General features: G+C 40.6%; 1 protein-coding gene across 7 annotated transcripts in view; it reads right to left on the bottom strand.

The window, feature by feature from the left end:
* Window positions 1–15173, bottom strand: part of DET1 (DET1 partner of COP1 E3 ubiquitin ligase) — a 48084-nt gene that overhangs the window by 20956 nt on the left and 11955 nt on the right. For 3 of the 7 annotated variants that reach the window (XM_017506131.2, XM_017506135.2, XM_017506133.2), the window contains 2 exons: window positions 6729–6920; window positions 2698–3358 (listed from right to left, as the gene is read on the bottom strand). In XM_017506131.2, the coding sequence (XP_017361620.1) occupies window positions 3169–3358; window positions 6729–6920 (382 nt within the window). In that variant the 3' untranslated portion in view covers window positions 2698–3168. Of the gene's footprint in view, window positions 1–30; window positions 2653–2697; window positions 3359–6728; window positions 6921–15173 lie in introns of those variants that run through there. The other 4 variants (XM_037730497.1, XM_037730498.1, XM_017506132.2 and 1 more) reach the window with 3 other exon arrangements.

The following is a 15173-nucleotide window of genomic DNA, read 5'->3' as shown; positions in this document are numbered from 1 at the left end:
AAAAAAAAAAAAAAAATAGACATGATTTTTCTGCAGCTATTTCCAACTGTTCAGAGAGAGATATGTACAGAGTTGAGAGTTTTCAGAATTTACATGAAGGAGGTAGAATAACAAGGAAGTTAAGTAAGTGATTATGGTGTTAGATCATGCAACCTAGGCTGAGTAAGGAAAGACGACAGGATCTGAGGGTAGGTGACAGCTAGTGAAGATGCTGGTATCCCAGCAAAGGCTAGTGGTCCACCAAAACCCATTATCTCTTCTTCTGAATGCAAGACTACCCAGCACACAGCTGGCCAGGCACACTACATTTCCCAAGCTCCCTTGCTTGTTATGTGGCCATATGGTGAGGACCTCTCCAGTGGAACATGAGGAGTAGTGATGTGTGCTCCTAATGGAGAGTCTTCTCCATACTCACCCTCTCCCTGTCTCAATCCGGGACAATGCCACAGTGAATGGCAAAGAAACGGGATGAAAGATATTTGGGTCCTTCAGGCTGTGTGTGGCAGAACCACTCACTGACTTTTAACATTTGCCTGCACTGTGACCTGAGAGAGAGAGAGAAAAAAAACTCCTGTCTTGACTAATCACTGCATTATAGGGTCTTTTAGCTATAGCAGTTTAACCTTACCCTAACTTGGGTCAGGGACTGGAGGCTTCAGTGAGGTCTAAGATCCTCTGTAGTAGAGGCAGTAAAGTGAGTGAGGTGAAAGGCTAAAAGGGAGTGGTCAGAGAGGAGTGTATGGGTTACGAAATGGAAACTTCAGAGGTGAGCAGTTAGAGGTGATAAAAAAAAAAAATCTAAGATAGGACCAATGGAATGTGTGGCTAAGGTGGAGGAAAGTGCAAATTAAGTTTCAGAAAAGATAGGAAACTGACCCAGGATCACACAGGAATGAGCAGAAGGGCCAGGATTCCCACTGAGACCCAAGTGACTTCACACTCCATGCTCTTCCCACTCTGCCAGGTCCTCAGGTACAATCAAACCACCTGGTTCAAAGAAAAGGCTGCAGGTAAAGTGTTTCTATGAAGAAAGGTTAGTTCGGCCCCACGAACAGGTAATACAACTTCTTCTGGAGTAATGGGTAGTACACTACAAGAACACAATTACAGCCTGTACCTGACTTAACAATGGCTCAACTCAGGATTTTTTTACTTTACAAGAGTGCAAACGCAATACACATTCAGAAAAGTCCTTAAGATGGAGTTATGCCCAGATAAACCCATCATCAGATATCTTCGACTTACAATGGTTTCTCTGGACGTAACTCCTTAAGAAGTGGAGGAGCATCTGTATTGTTAATACTTAAGTAGACTCATCATGCTTTGGGACCCTGTGTTTTTCGTGATCTACTCCTATTTCATCCATCCAGAGGCCCAGTGGCAGCATTCACATCCTCCCCTTCTCCTTTGGACGACCGCCATTGATTCACCTGGTCTATGAATCACCATTGACTCCTCTAGTCTCTATTCCCTCCAAGCCATCTCTAAATTGCTTCAAGTTACCTTGTGAAATTCGTACTATGCCTTCCACCACATAAAACCCTAGCAACTTGCACAAGACCTCTCTTCACGATATCCCCTCAGTCTACCTGTTCAGTCACATTTTCCCTGTCTCCCTCACCCAGTGAGTGCTGCAGCTGTATTCACCTATTTACCATTTTCATACTCCCGTACCTTTGCATATGCTGGGCCTCTCCTTGAAATGTCCTCAACCCTTGGTCATATAAGACACTCCCATTTATCCACCTCCAGTGCTCTTCCCCAGTATACTTGTCCTTCTCTGCCCTTCCTTCATCTCCCTCCACTGTCCCTAGAGAGACACAATTAAAGCTATTACTGTACTGTATTATAATAATCTCTATTTGTCTCCTCATCCTTTCTTGGTATCCTGACAGTTTCTACTTGACTCATAGTAGGTGCTCACATCCTACACTGAATGCTGAATGAGACTGCATTTGGCTGCTCCATTTTGATCACACTGAAATTAGATGAACTGTTTTTGGTGGGACTCAGCATTTTATACCACATTTATTATTTTCCCAAAGAAAGTCAGTCTGGATGGCAGAGGAAATACAAGGTCCAGCTGTTTGCATCCATGCCTCCTTTCATAGTCTGCTCTGGAACCCAACATTTCAAAGCTACCTTCAAAATAAGATGTTACTAAACAAGCCTACTACACTACTGGCATTATGCAGATAAAACATAAACAGGCTGGCAAGAGCTGAGAAAGTGACAGAGGATGTGGCTGGGGCCAGCAGGTGTTTACGGGGTGGCTATGATGGCTCAGCCATCCAAGAACAGCCAGTCTGGTCTCTGTAGGGACACCTGCGGCTTGCCAGCTCCACTATCCAAATTATAGTACGTGCTACACAGTATTTGTTTCTGCTGTGGCCACGGAGAGCTGCTCACTCTTCCACCTGCATGACACAGATGGTACAGATGGGAGCATGCTTCCACACGAGGATGTGCAATTACACGCAGTTCCTCCAGCTGTGACAATTACCAAGAGAAAACCCGAGGGAAGGAAACAATCCTGGCAGACAACTGTCCTCCCTGCTGGCACTTACCACTTAGTTCTCCCAGGAACAGCTGCTGCATCCATGGCCTCTCATCTCTTTCACGGTCCTTCCTGGAACCCAAGTACTTGAAGAGCTTTGGGTATGACAGGAACATAAAGCAGTCATTGAACCACATATATTTAAGTATGAAAATACCATGGCTTTATTTTTCTCTTATAAAGATAGCCGTGCTTATTGGCTAAATGGGAAGGATGTACATAGTTCTCATCAGTAAACATGATTTAACTCTTTTCAGATGCAAACCATAATGCCAAAGAAGTGACATGAAGGGGGTAAAAGCGTAATGCTTTCATCTTCACAGCAATAAAATGCAAAGTAAAGCAAACATGAAATGGACTTAATTAATGCTGGGCATTCCCACAGGGAAGAGGCAAGAGGATATTCTATCAATCAATAAAAGTATTGTATACAATTTAAAAATTCCATTAGGTTGAGCCACCCTCACGCCTCTCTCTGGCTCTCTCCCATCTGAGGTATACCAGGCTGGAACTAACAAAGCTAGTAGTCAGGAGCTTTTGCTTTGGAGTCCACTGAGATAAGAGGGTGACAAAGTCTTGGAAGACCAGAAAACCTGGCTCTGGTGAGGCACCTACGTGCAGCAGTGTCGCATATGGAAGTTGACAACATACTCAGCATTAGTCCTCTGCACAGAAATAGCAAAAGGCTCAAAAGGGTGAAAGGTGAAGGCAACAAGGCGTCGCACTGTGTGGTTGATGGGGCGGCCCAATAACCCTGCCTGGATCTCAAATTTGAGCAGGCCGGAGTCCCGGGCATAGAACCTAAAAAGAACAAGGACAGAGACAGAGAAAGAAGGGACAGTATTGATATTCAACATCAAACTGAAACGTAGACAGCAGGGGAATATGGCAACTCATTATTCTACCTTATTAATGAAATCTCCTCTTATATCAGCCCCAGGTTATCAGAACTATAAAATCACCTAGGTATGGTCAGCTCATTTAGTGAGGAGTAATTATAAATCTAACTATGTTGTACTGAGTCACTGGTCATTTCTCTTTCCTGAGATGACTCAGGTTTAGCCTTAATTACAGCCTTTCCACTTCCAGATGCTCCTTCCTCAAGATTGTCTAGGCCAGGGCTAGAAATGAAATGTAAGCCACATGTGTAATTTTAAATTTTCATGTAGCCATACTAAGAAAAGTAAAAATAAAAAGAGGAAATTAATTTTAATAATACATTTTATTTACTCCAATATATCTAAAATATAATTTCAATCTATAATCAATATCAAAATATTAGTGAGATATTTCTCTTTATTTTGGAAATCTAGTGTGTATTTGACACTTAAGCACACCTGAACTTGAACTGGCCACATCTTAAGTCCTCAGTAGTCACATACGGCTAATGGCTACCATATTAGACAGTGTGGATCTAGGCTCATCTTTTACGTTTTTCATTTTTAAGAATAAATTCTTTTAAAAGGTTCTTTTTCATGCATAGAAACAAAATACTAAATAGTGTTTAATTTTTCTTCTAATACGCGAGACTAAAGATGCTTCCATCCATCCCGGTACTTAAATGTCTTTACCATATGCAAAATGCCCTGTGGTTTGGGGAACTACAGATGATGAGTGAGTGGAGGCTGAACGGCAGAGGCAGGTGGGGGTGGCGAGGCAGGTGGGGATGGAGCGGTAGGAAGGATTCTAGAAAATAAAAAGCCTTGAATTAAAGAGACCTATAATCTCCTTTTGGAAATCCAATATATAAGCAGACCTAAAGATATCTATACCTTTTGACTCCACAATCCCATATCCAAGAATTTGTAGCTTCAGAATTTTGATTTAAATGAAATAACTAGTACATGAATAAAGAGGACTGCTATGGCATTTGTTTTAATGTAAAAATGCAGAAAGAGAATAAATCCTCGGTAATGGGGGAATGGTTAAATAAATCATGGTACATCTACTTGACAGAATAATACACCATCATCAAGACTCTAATTGTAAGGACTGTGCATAATTACAACATAAAATAATGTTTATAAAATAAAGACAGACTACAAAAAATGATGTTAACCGTGATTACAACTGTGTAAATTTATATTCATATTTACACAGTTGTAATCACGGTTAACATTATTTAAATATAAATATAAATATGCATATTGACAAAGACTAGACTGGATTATACAATAAAGATATTGGAGTAACGGTATTCTCTCTTCAAATGCCCTTAATAGCCTTACATTTCTCATTTTAAATTAAAAATATAAAGAAGAATTATAAGAGAAACCTCTTTATTCAGGCACAATGGCATTTCCAGATTTTAGATTACTCTTCTCCAATTAGAAAGTTAGGAAAGTCAGAAAGGACAGAGAAATGTATCTCATGGTACTTGACTTACATCAGATGAGGCCCATCTTTTTAATGTGTAAAAAGCACATGGCCTTACTCCCACAATCCCCAAACACGAAGGGACTGTAATTTAAAGTGAGTTGTTTGAGCTTCTAAATCTCACTCCCAGTTTACAGGACATATGGGTAAATACGAAATATAGTAAATACTACCCCAGGGATGCAATGAGCAAAATCTAGAATTTGGAGGATGCTGGAGGGCAAACAACCTGGTTTCTTCAACAATTTCATTGCAAAGAAAATAAAAGAGGGAAGAAGAACCTATAAAACAAAAATGACTGAGCCAACAGGGGTGGCTCAAGCCTGTAATCCCACCACTTTGGGAGGCTGGGCAGGTGGATCACCTGAGGTCAAGAGTTCGAGACCAGCCTAGCCAACATGGTGAAACCCCGTCTCTACAAAATTACAAAAATTAGCTGGTGTGTGGCAGGCAACTGTAATCCCAACTACTCGGGAGGCTGAGGCAGGAGAATTGCTTGATCCCGGGAGCGGGGACTGCAGTGGGCCGAGACCGCACCACTGCACTCCAGCCTAGGCAACAGAGTGCGACTCTGTCTCAAAACAACAACAACAAAAAAATAACTGAAGGGAACAACGACCAAATGCCATGCATGAACCTTGTTTGGATCTGATGCAAACAAATAAACTATAAAAAGAATATTTACAAGACAACAGGGATATATAAAAACTGACTATATATTTGAAGATACTAAAAATTTTTTGTTAATTTTTTTGAAGATGGGATAATGGTGTTACTTGTTTTACTAGGACAACTTGGATTTCCTTTAAAATAACCCAGGACAGGGGTTGGAAGGGGAGTGAGTAGTGGTGCTGATGGAAATAGGTGAGAAGAGAGTGCCAATGCGCTGATAATTGTTGAAGTGGGTGATGGGTACATGAAGGTTTATTACCCTCTTCTACTTTTTGGATGTGTTAAAAACTTTCCATAATAAAAAAAATTAACTAGTTTTTGGAACTTGACTAACTTCCCAAAAAAAAGTATTATAAATGATGATTAATTATACAGAATATGCCACGCAGCCCCATTTAATACACAATGAGGCTGGACGATGAAATATATCTATGATGAAGCTCTAACTACCACTGTTTCTATGTCAAAAAGACCTTCCAAGCTCCAGCTCAGAGCTCCAGGAACACACCCACCTTGAGGTAACTCCACTAGTGACGGTAATTCCAGCTCCTCCCCCTAGTACTATTACAGCACACAGTTCCATACACAGAGAGACAGATGGGTCTGTGAGGAAGGAATTTCTTGTAAGAGGTCAGTTTCAAAGTTCCAACAACACAGTAGTCTACACTCCAAAATTCCTCCAAGAGAGGAAGCATGAGTTTCTCCTAAACCTGCCAGCAGTTCCCCAAATTGTCTCTGCTATTTTTTCTATTAGGCAATATGGTAGGATAAAATAATGTGTGTTAGATGCATAATTATAAAGTCTCAATGACCAAAAACTATTATGGAATGGTATTAGATTATTAAATGGGAAAGCACAGCTTCCTCCCCTGGAAACCATTAAAAGAGGACAACATTTACCTGAATTAGATGTTCTGATGAGAAGCAAGGAGTAGGAATAATTTATGAGACTAGTACCTAAATGATCAAAGCACCCACTGCCTCATAGAAATAGCCTGCCTTTTCAGTCCCACCCATGAGTACAAGTGGAGACAGTCACAATGAAATGATATCCAGAAGAAAAGAAGAAAGCAGGCCATCTGTAGCCCTTGAGCAGTTTGTAGCTATAGCAGAGACACTGTACCTGATTGGGTGATCTCCGCAAGTCTTGGGCCGCTCCATGACAGATACCCACTTATCATCATAACTGAAGAGAGACAAATCCAGATAGGGGCTACCACTGTAAGACTGAGCACTGATGGGGAGCTGACCCAGCAGCCGGCGGACCGCCTCTGTGTGCCCTCCGTACTTGGCATTTATGATAGTGTCTTTGAACCTAAATGAAAGAGCCAGTGAGGAAGGCTTTGTTAGTGGGTACACAAAGCTGTCTTGGATTTTAAATTGACAAATACATGTCTAAGAACAACTCATTCTTTACATACACATTAAAACCTAGGTAATGAATTGAGACAGAACTCTCTCTCACACACTACAAGTCTGGCCAGCCACAAATACTTTTAAAAAGCAAAACATATAACTAAAAATGGAAAACAACAAATTACTTTAGAAACATGTTTGGGCTTTGAGGGGGATGTTTTTGAGACAGGGTCTTGGTTTGTTGCCTAGGCTGGAGTACAGTGCCATGATCTCAGATCACTGCAGCCTCGACCTCCCGGGCTCAAGCGTTCCTCATGCCTCAGCCCCTGGAGTAGATGGGACTACAGGCACATGCCACCACGCCCAGCTAATTTTTGTATTTTTTATAAAGATGAGATTTCACCATGTTGCTTGGGCTGGTCTTGAACTCCTGAGTTCAACTGATCTGTCTGCCTTGGCCTCCCAAAATGGTAGGATTACAGACATGAGCTACCAAACCTGCCCCCACTTTAGAAAAGTCAACAAAGACTCTACAAACAAGTTTAAAATGAGTATAACTAGTTTATGACAACTATTTCTACTGTTTTGTAATAACAGCTCAACTGGGGAAAAAGGTCAAGAACTTACTTTCCCCAAATAAGTGCATTAGACTGAATTAGGGAGGAGTTATAGAGAACAGAGAACCCTGAACAGATCAGCCTCTCTCTGACTCTTCTTGGGATAACCAACTTCCAGCAAGCCTTTTCACAAATAAATTACCCATTTTGTTTGTTTAAATTTAGAAACTAGCTACCTATACTCCTGCAGAAACACCAGTATCTAGAAGATCAGTAACAGACCGAGTCATATATCTCACTTATCTTTGAAAATAATGACAGAACACTTATTTCTCGTAACTGTAACAAATACTAAATTTTATTTTATTTTTTTCAGACAGGGTCTTGCTGTGTTGCCTAGGCTGGAGGGCAGTGGCACAATCTCAGCTTAATGAAAACTCTGCCTCCCCTGGGCTCAAGTGATCCTTCCACCTCAGCTAGGTACATGCCACCACATCCAGCTAAATTTTTTTTATTTTTTTATTTTTTTGTAGAGACAGGGTCTCGCCATGTTGCCCAGACTGGTCTTCAACTCCTGGCCTCAAGCAATCCACCCACCTCAGCCCTCCAAAGTGCTGGGATTACAGGCGTGTGCCACCGTGCCCAGCCACAAAGCTAAATTTAATACTCTTTGACAAGTACTTCTATTCTTCTGGAAACTTACCCTAAGGACTCACTTCTACACGCAGAAAAATCTGTGAACATTCATACAGTACTGTTTATACAGGAAGAAAAACCAAAAAGCTAATGGAAAACTACCATTTCAAAGATTATACAGCGACAGGTGAATCGTTTAGCATGTAAGTAAAACAAGGATACGATACTGTCTACATAATACAGCTAAAAACACAAAGAAAACAGAAACGCTTAAAGCAAAGACTGGCAGAAATACACTAAAATGTTAATAGTTGTAGAATGACATTTTGAATTTTTTTACTTTTCACTTTCCTACAGCTTCTCAGAAAGAATGTCAATTGTCTATCAGTATATATTTTTTAAACCTCTATATTCAAACTTATCATATGGTTCAACAATCAAGGGGATATAATTTTTTTTAGTCTGGGGGAAAAGTATAATGTCTCATCCCTGAAACAAATGGAATAAAAAACTTCAATGTTCTTGACTTTCATGAGACCAGAGAGATTAATTAGTTGAGGGTGATTTTTATTTTCACTATTAACCTATGGTATTAGATGGACATGAATATTTTCTGCTCCCCTCAAAGAAAGTCCAGCAAGCAACACTGCTTTTCCATTACTCCTCCTGACAGTAATTTTCACAGCCTCAGTACAAAACATAAAAATAAACCTTGGGCCGAATAGAGCTTATTTTTTCCCTTTCATTTGAGCTAAAATAAAAAATCCTGGGCACTCTGGTTTTCAGCAACGATCCAGCACCACCTCATAACCTAGACTCTAGCCTTGCCTGACTCACTGACTCCCTGGCTTTCGAAGGTAAAATGATGGGGGCTAACTCCCAGCTTTGTGATGACCACAAATCAAAGCATCTGTGACAATCTACAGTTTGAAGCAGTTCCTCTTTCTCTGCAGCACCTACCATCTCCACCCTCCACGCTCCCCACTGATTAAAAGCAGTCACTCCCTATGATGTCTTCACACTTTAGCTCCTGCCTCAGTGTCACTGTTGTCCAACTACACCTCTCCTAATGCTCGGAAATTTCAAAACCCTTAGAGATGTTCTTTACAGCATCATAGCCTCCTACTAGTTCCCTAACCTCCTGTCAACCTCAGCTGCTTATTTCACAGTCACACCCTCCACCTTATCATTACCAACAACTACAACGCCTAAGTCACAGGGTAGACCATCACGCTCTCCAACCACCTTCTCTCCCATCTTTCCTGCTCACTCCCTCTATTCATCCCAACTTTGGCAATCCTTCAACCCCCACAGGACCTATAATCCACTGATTTTACCAATTTCTTGACATCTGACACTCTCATCATGTCCTCTCTTCCTTCCTTCCACATAAGATGAAATCACTAAATCACTCTATTGCATGCATCCTCAACAATCTTGAATTCTCTTGTTTTGTGGTACTTGCTTGGAAAAACCATAACCTCCAGTTAGGCTTACCTCTACCTATTCCAGGCCTGTACCATTCGTTTTTTTCCACAGCTGTAGAAAATCATACAATGCTCACTTTAAACCTATGGCCAAGACGTTTATGTGGGCCCTTAATGCTGCAGGGCACTTACTGCTACATTTCCGTAGTCTTTCCAGACTCCCATTCTCTTACATGACTATTTCATCTCCCCTCCTCCATGCTCACTCAGCTAATGGCATTGCTTACTTTGCTACTGACAAACAGAAGTTAGCAGAAGATAACGTTTTTAAAGCTCCCATCAGCACAGCTACCCAACATTTGGACATATGTAATTTTCTGTGCTCCCATGCAAGACAAATCCCTCTGCCTGTGCGCTGGCGCCCAACTCCTCCCATACACTTAAGCAGCTCTTCCCCTTTCCTCAGCTGTTTCCCCTCGTCTACAGGATCAATCCCATCTGTACACAAACATGCCATTTTTTTCCTCCCATTTAAAAAAATAACAAAAACAAAATCTAACACTACCTACTCCTCTAGCTAAAGCACACTTTTCAGCTCCCATTGTAATAAAACGCCTCAAAACACCTTTCCATACTGTCCAACTTTTCCCCTCCCACTCTTTCTTAAACCCACCCTAAAGAGGCTTTCGCCCCACCATCTCACCCAAACTACTCTTGTCAAGGTTACTCATGATCTCCATGTTGCTGACTCAAATAGTTAATTTTCAGTCCCTATTGTACTTGTCAAGCGGCTGTGACACAGCTAACACTCCTTTGAGAAACTATGAGACATCTGCACTTCCAGAACTTCTGATCTTCTCCCTTAACCCTGCTCCACCCACAGGTTCACCGTTTAATGGCAACTCTCTCTTGCAAGCTGTTCAATCCAACAGTGTTAGAATTATCTTTGACTTTGTTCTTTCATAGCCCATAGACCATCCTCCATTAAGCTATTGGGCTCTACCTTCAAAATACATTGAGAATATAATTATTTACTATTCCCAATGCTACCACCCTGATCCAAGCCACCACTGTTACACAACAAATACTCACAGAGGACCTGGTACATGCGAGGCTCTCTTCTAAGTGCTCAGGATACATCAGTGGACAGTAAAGAAATTAAATCCTAGTGGCAGGAAACAGAATGCCATCACTGGATCACTGCAACAGTCTCTTAACTGATATCCCTGTTGCCAACCTTCCTGCCTACATTCTACTCTTAACAGAACAGCTAGAGTGACCCTGTTAAAACATAAGTGGGACTATGTCACTTCTCTGCTGAAACATGGCACAATCTACTTCATCTAGTTAAAGCCAAAGCCACAGAATGGCCCTATGTATGTGCCTACGTTCTCTGCCAATTTCCAACTGCTCTGCCCCTTGCTCACCCCAGTCCAGCCACCCTGGCCTTCTTGGTGTCCCTCAAATGCATCAGATCCAACTCAGGGCCTTTAGACAGGCTACTCCTTTTGCTGGGTATATTCTTCCTCCTGCTACCCACATGGCTTGCTCCCTGACTTCCTTCAAAAGCTTTGCTCACCTGTCACCTTCTCAGTGAAGGCTGACAACTCTACTAGGAAAGAACTGACAATCTCTTCTTCATATACTCGTACCTACCAGTATTCTAACCATTTTATTTTTCCCTTGGACACACTCCTCTTAGACTCCTCCACTCTCCTGCTTCCATCTGGTCTGACTAGTGGACAGTCATTCGGCAAATTCCCTTTACCATCATCCTCTCTTTGCCTCTCTCCAGTGTCAGACTATATTCTACGTACCATTCTTTTGTGGTTTACTGAAGTACATCTCCCTAGGCTTCCTTAGAAAAGGTACATGAGAGGTAATCTTTCCAGACTTTACAAGTTTGAAAATGTCTCCATTCCACCCTATTACATGGATATAGAATTCTAAATTGCAAACCACCCTTTTCATAGAATTCTGAGGGCATGATTTTAATGACTTCAAGCTTTCAGTATTATTGATAAGTCTAATTCAATTATGATGACTTATTGTTTTTACATGTGAAATGTATGTTCTTTCTCAAAGTTTTTACAATGTTCTCTTTATCCCCAGTGTTCCAAAATTTTCCAATGATATGTCTCTCGGTGCGGGTCTGTTTCACTGACTGTACTGGGTACTAGATGAATCCATTGGTGTACAGGTAAAGGTTTAATTTTTCTCTGGGGAAAAAAGCCATGGTTTGTAGTGCTTGCCGATTTCTGTGGAGTAAATCTTCCTCCTATGATCAAGGTACCAATGTGACATTACTGAATGTGCAGTTGTCAAAAAATGAGCAGTAGCACATTATTATATAGTATTTACGCCATATAGATAAAATAGATGCAAATAACCACAAGAGCCTAAGTAACAGTAAAATAAGAAATAAATCAGAAATAATATTTAATAACAACTTCGTTTAACAATCAGCTTACAAAAATTCCTGAAAGTTTAACAGTCTGGTCTCATGAGCCAGTAGAAGCCAGCTCCACCAATGGATGTCCTGCCAATCTAAAAATGTATGTTCTTCAGTTCTGTGAAGCTATCTCATTATTTGTCCACTTTGTTTTCTCTACTGCTCCTTCAGGAATTAGCCAGATATTTGACCTCCGAGGCATATACTCTATTTTTTTTTATGTTTCTCTTTTATGTCCCATCTCTTATGTATTTACTTTGCTTTGTTGGAGGGTTCCTCCACTATATCTAACAAATTTTAAATTTTCAAAAATTTCTCATTGTTCTAGGAATGTTCCTGTTTTTTGAGCTTCAATTGTTTTGGTGAGTGTAACACTGTCTTTTTTGTGGGTTTTTTTTTTTTTTTTTGAGATAGGGGCTCACTTTGTCACCCACATTGGAGTGCTGGAGTGCAGCAGCTTGATCTCAGTTCACTGTAACCTCCACCTCCCAGGCTCAAGCAATCTTCTTGCCTCCGCCCCTCCAAGTAGCTGGGACTACAGCTGCATGCCATCACACCCACATAATTTTTTTGTTTTTTGTAGAGACAAGGTTTCGCCATGTTACCCAGGCTGGTCTCAAACTCCTGAGCTTAAACAATCGGTCCACACCGACCTCCCAAAGAGCTAGGATTAAAGGCATAAGCCACCACGCCAGGTCTGTTTGCTTACTCTTTATTCTTTATTCTGTTTGTTTCGTGTTGGTCTCTTTTAGGATAAAGGCTTTCCTTAAATGACTCATGATCTCTGGTGTTCATTTTTATTCCTGAACATTTATTTTGACCTATAAAAGTCCCAATTTCATTGATTTTTATCAGAATATTACCAGGAAAAGATTACTATAAAATTTAGCACTTAGAACCTTGTGTTCACAAGAAGTAAAAACAAAAAATTTCAATTTATATATACATTATATTTTCAATGTAGCAAAGTACGATTAGTGGTCAACAAAATATATTAGCATACAATTCTGTAGGGGAGATAGAATAGATACATAAATTTGAGAATTAGAAGAAACAATGTAAAATTCCCAATTTTGGGGATACTTTGCTATGAACTTTTCATATAAAATACTTGAATACCAAATTACTATGGTAATTAGCATCCTTTTGCTATATTTTAAAGTGTTGGAATAACTTTTTTTTAAATGTCAGTGTATAACATACACTGAAAATAGCATTCTCTACAACTACTTAAATTTAGTAGTAAGAGGAAAAGAAATTAAAAATCAACTTAAAAATATCTGAGGGTACCCACAGCTTTTCAAAATCTTTTGATAGTAAAGGAAAACTCTGAAAATCACTGAGCTGGAATATACGACCTTTCTCCTCAGTTTTTTTCTGGAGCTTTCTGTAATTTTGTTTAATTCCAGATGTATTCCGAAGTAATTTTTGGAAAACAGTTTCCCTTAATTCCTAGATAACTTCATTCATTCAGCAAATAACTACTGAGCTCCTCCCACTGGGCAGACACTGCCCTTGGTGTTGTGGATATGGCAGTAGACATAATAGACAAAACCCCTACCCCCACAGAACTTATCATCTAGTGACTTCTTTGATGTTTTGACTGAGTGTACCCATCTTTTGTTGTTTCTGGTTTTTGTTTTTGAGACAGAGTCCTGCTCTGTCGCCCAGGTTGGAGTGCAGTGGCACACTCACGGCTCACTGCAACCTCTGCCTCCCAGGCTCAAGTGACCCTCCCACCTTAGCCTCCCTAGTAGCTGGGACCACAGCCATGTGCCACCATGCTTGGCTAATTTTTTTTTATTTTTTGTAAAGACAGGGTTCTGCCATGTTGCCTAGGCTAGTCTTGAAACCTGGGCTCAAGTGATCCTCCTGCCTTGACCTTCCAAAGCGTTATGATTACACGCACAGGCCACCACACTCAGACCGTTACTTGTTAATTATCTGCTTAATTTTGAAGAAATTTTAAAAGAAAATTCATCCCAAAATGAAAAAAGCAAAATCTGACCCATGTTCTGCATCTAAAAATTCTTCTATATTGAAGAGATACTGGTAAGGCAGAAGATTTGTGTGAACCAAAGTAAAAGGAAAATGCAAGTCAGTTGTCTGAAATCAATAGCCATCTATCTGTAATTGAGTACTATCTTTTTATGTAAGTATAATGCCACTGAATTAAGATATTTGTTTTTCCCAGTGGCAGTAATGCTTATTCTGATTCATCCACTCACTACGGTCTGATCTATCTTTGGACCTAAAACAGGTATCTTCCATTACCATTACTGTCTAAAGCAAGGGAAACAATTTAAGGATGTGAAATATGATAAAGCACTGCCTGAGTAAAGTAGGATTCAGTTTAGGCCCTTGGCCCAAACTAAGTATTTGTTTCATAGTAATGCACCATGGCACTTATTAGAAGCTCTGGCTCATAGAAGAGCCTTGCTGACTGGTGTGCATATATTGAGGGTGACCTAAGTGATTTGTAAAGGGACTCCAAGTGTCAATATCTGGAAGTCTCCTCTTTGTGTTGGTCAGTTTCCCTAGGGAAAAATCTCTAATCTCCTGCCTGGAGAGTATAAGCCTGGATGCCATATCTAGGAAGAGGGATAGGAGTCTTACCCTTCAGCATGTCAACTTTCTCCTAATTCCTGTTTTTGGCATAACATGTCTTATCCCTACTTTTAGATATACCTCAAGAACCTGAGACCAGAGCCCATCTGGTTCAATCTGTCCAGAGAATAAACTTCCAGCCTTTGCGGAGGTAGAAGAGATAGCCACTTGGCTATGCAGACCTAGAAAATGGATCTAGAGGGTCTGACTGCTCCTTTTAAGAACTTTACCACTCATGCTTGTAATCCCAGCATTTTGGGAGGCTGAGGTGGGTGGATCATGAGGTCAGGAGTTTGATGACCAGCCTGTCAAATAGGGTGAAAACCTGTTTCTACTAAAAAGTATAAAAATTAGCCAGGCATGGTGGTACACACCTGCAGTCCCAGCTACTCAGGTGGCTAAGGCAGGAGAATTGCTCAAACACGAGAGGTAGAGGTTACAGTGAGCTGAGATCGTGCCATTGCACTCCAGCCTGGGCAAGAGAGTGAGACTCTGTATTAAAAAAAAAAGAAAAAAAAAGAAGAACATTATCA

Source organism: Cebus imitator, unplaced genomic scaffold, assembly GCF_001604975.1.
Source record: "Cebus imitator isolate Cc_AM_T3 unplaced genomic scaffold, Cebus_imitator-1.0 Scaffold348, whole genome shotgun sequence".
Classification (NCBI taxonomy): Eukaryota; Metazoa; Chordata; class Mammalia; order Primates; family Cebidae; genus Cebus; species Cebus imitator.
This window is presented reverse-complemented; position numbering and strand designations above follow the sequence as displayed.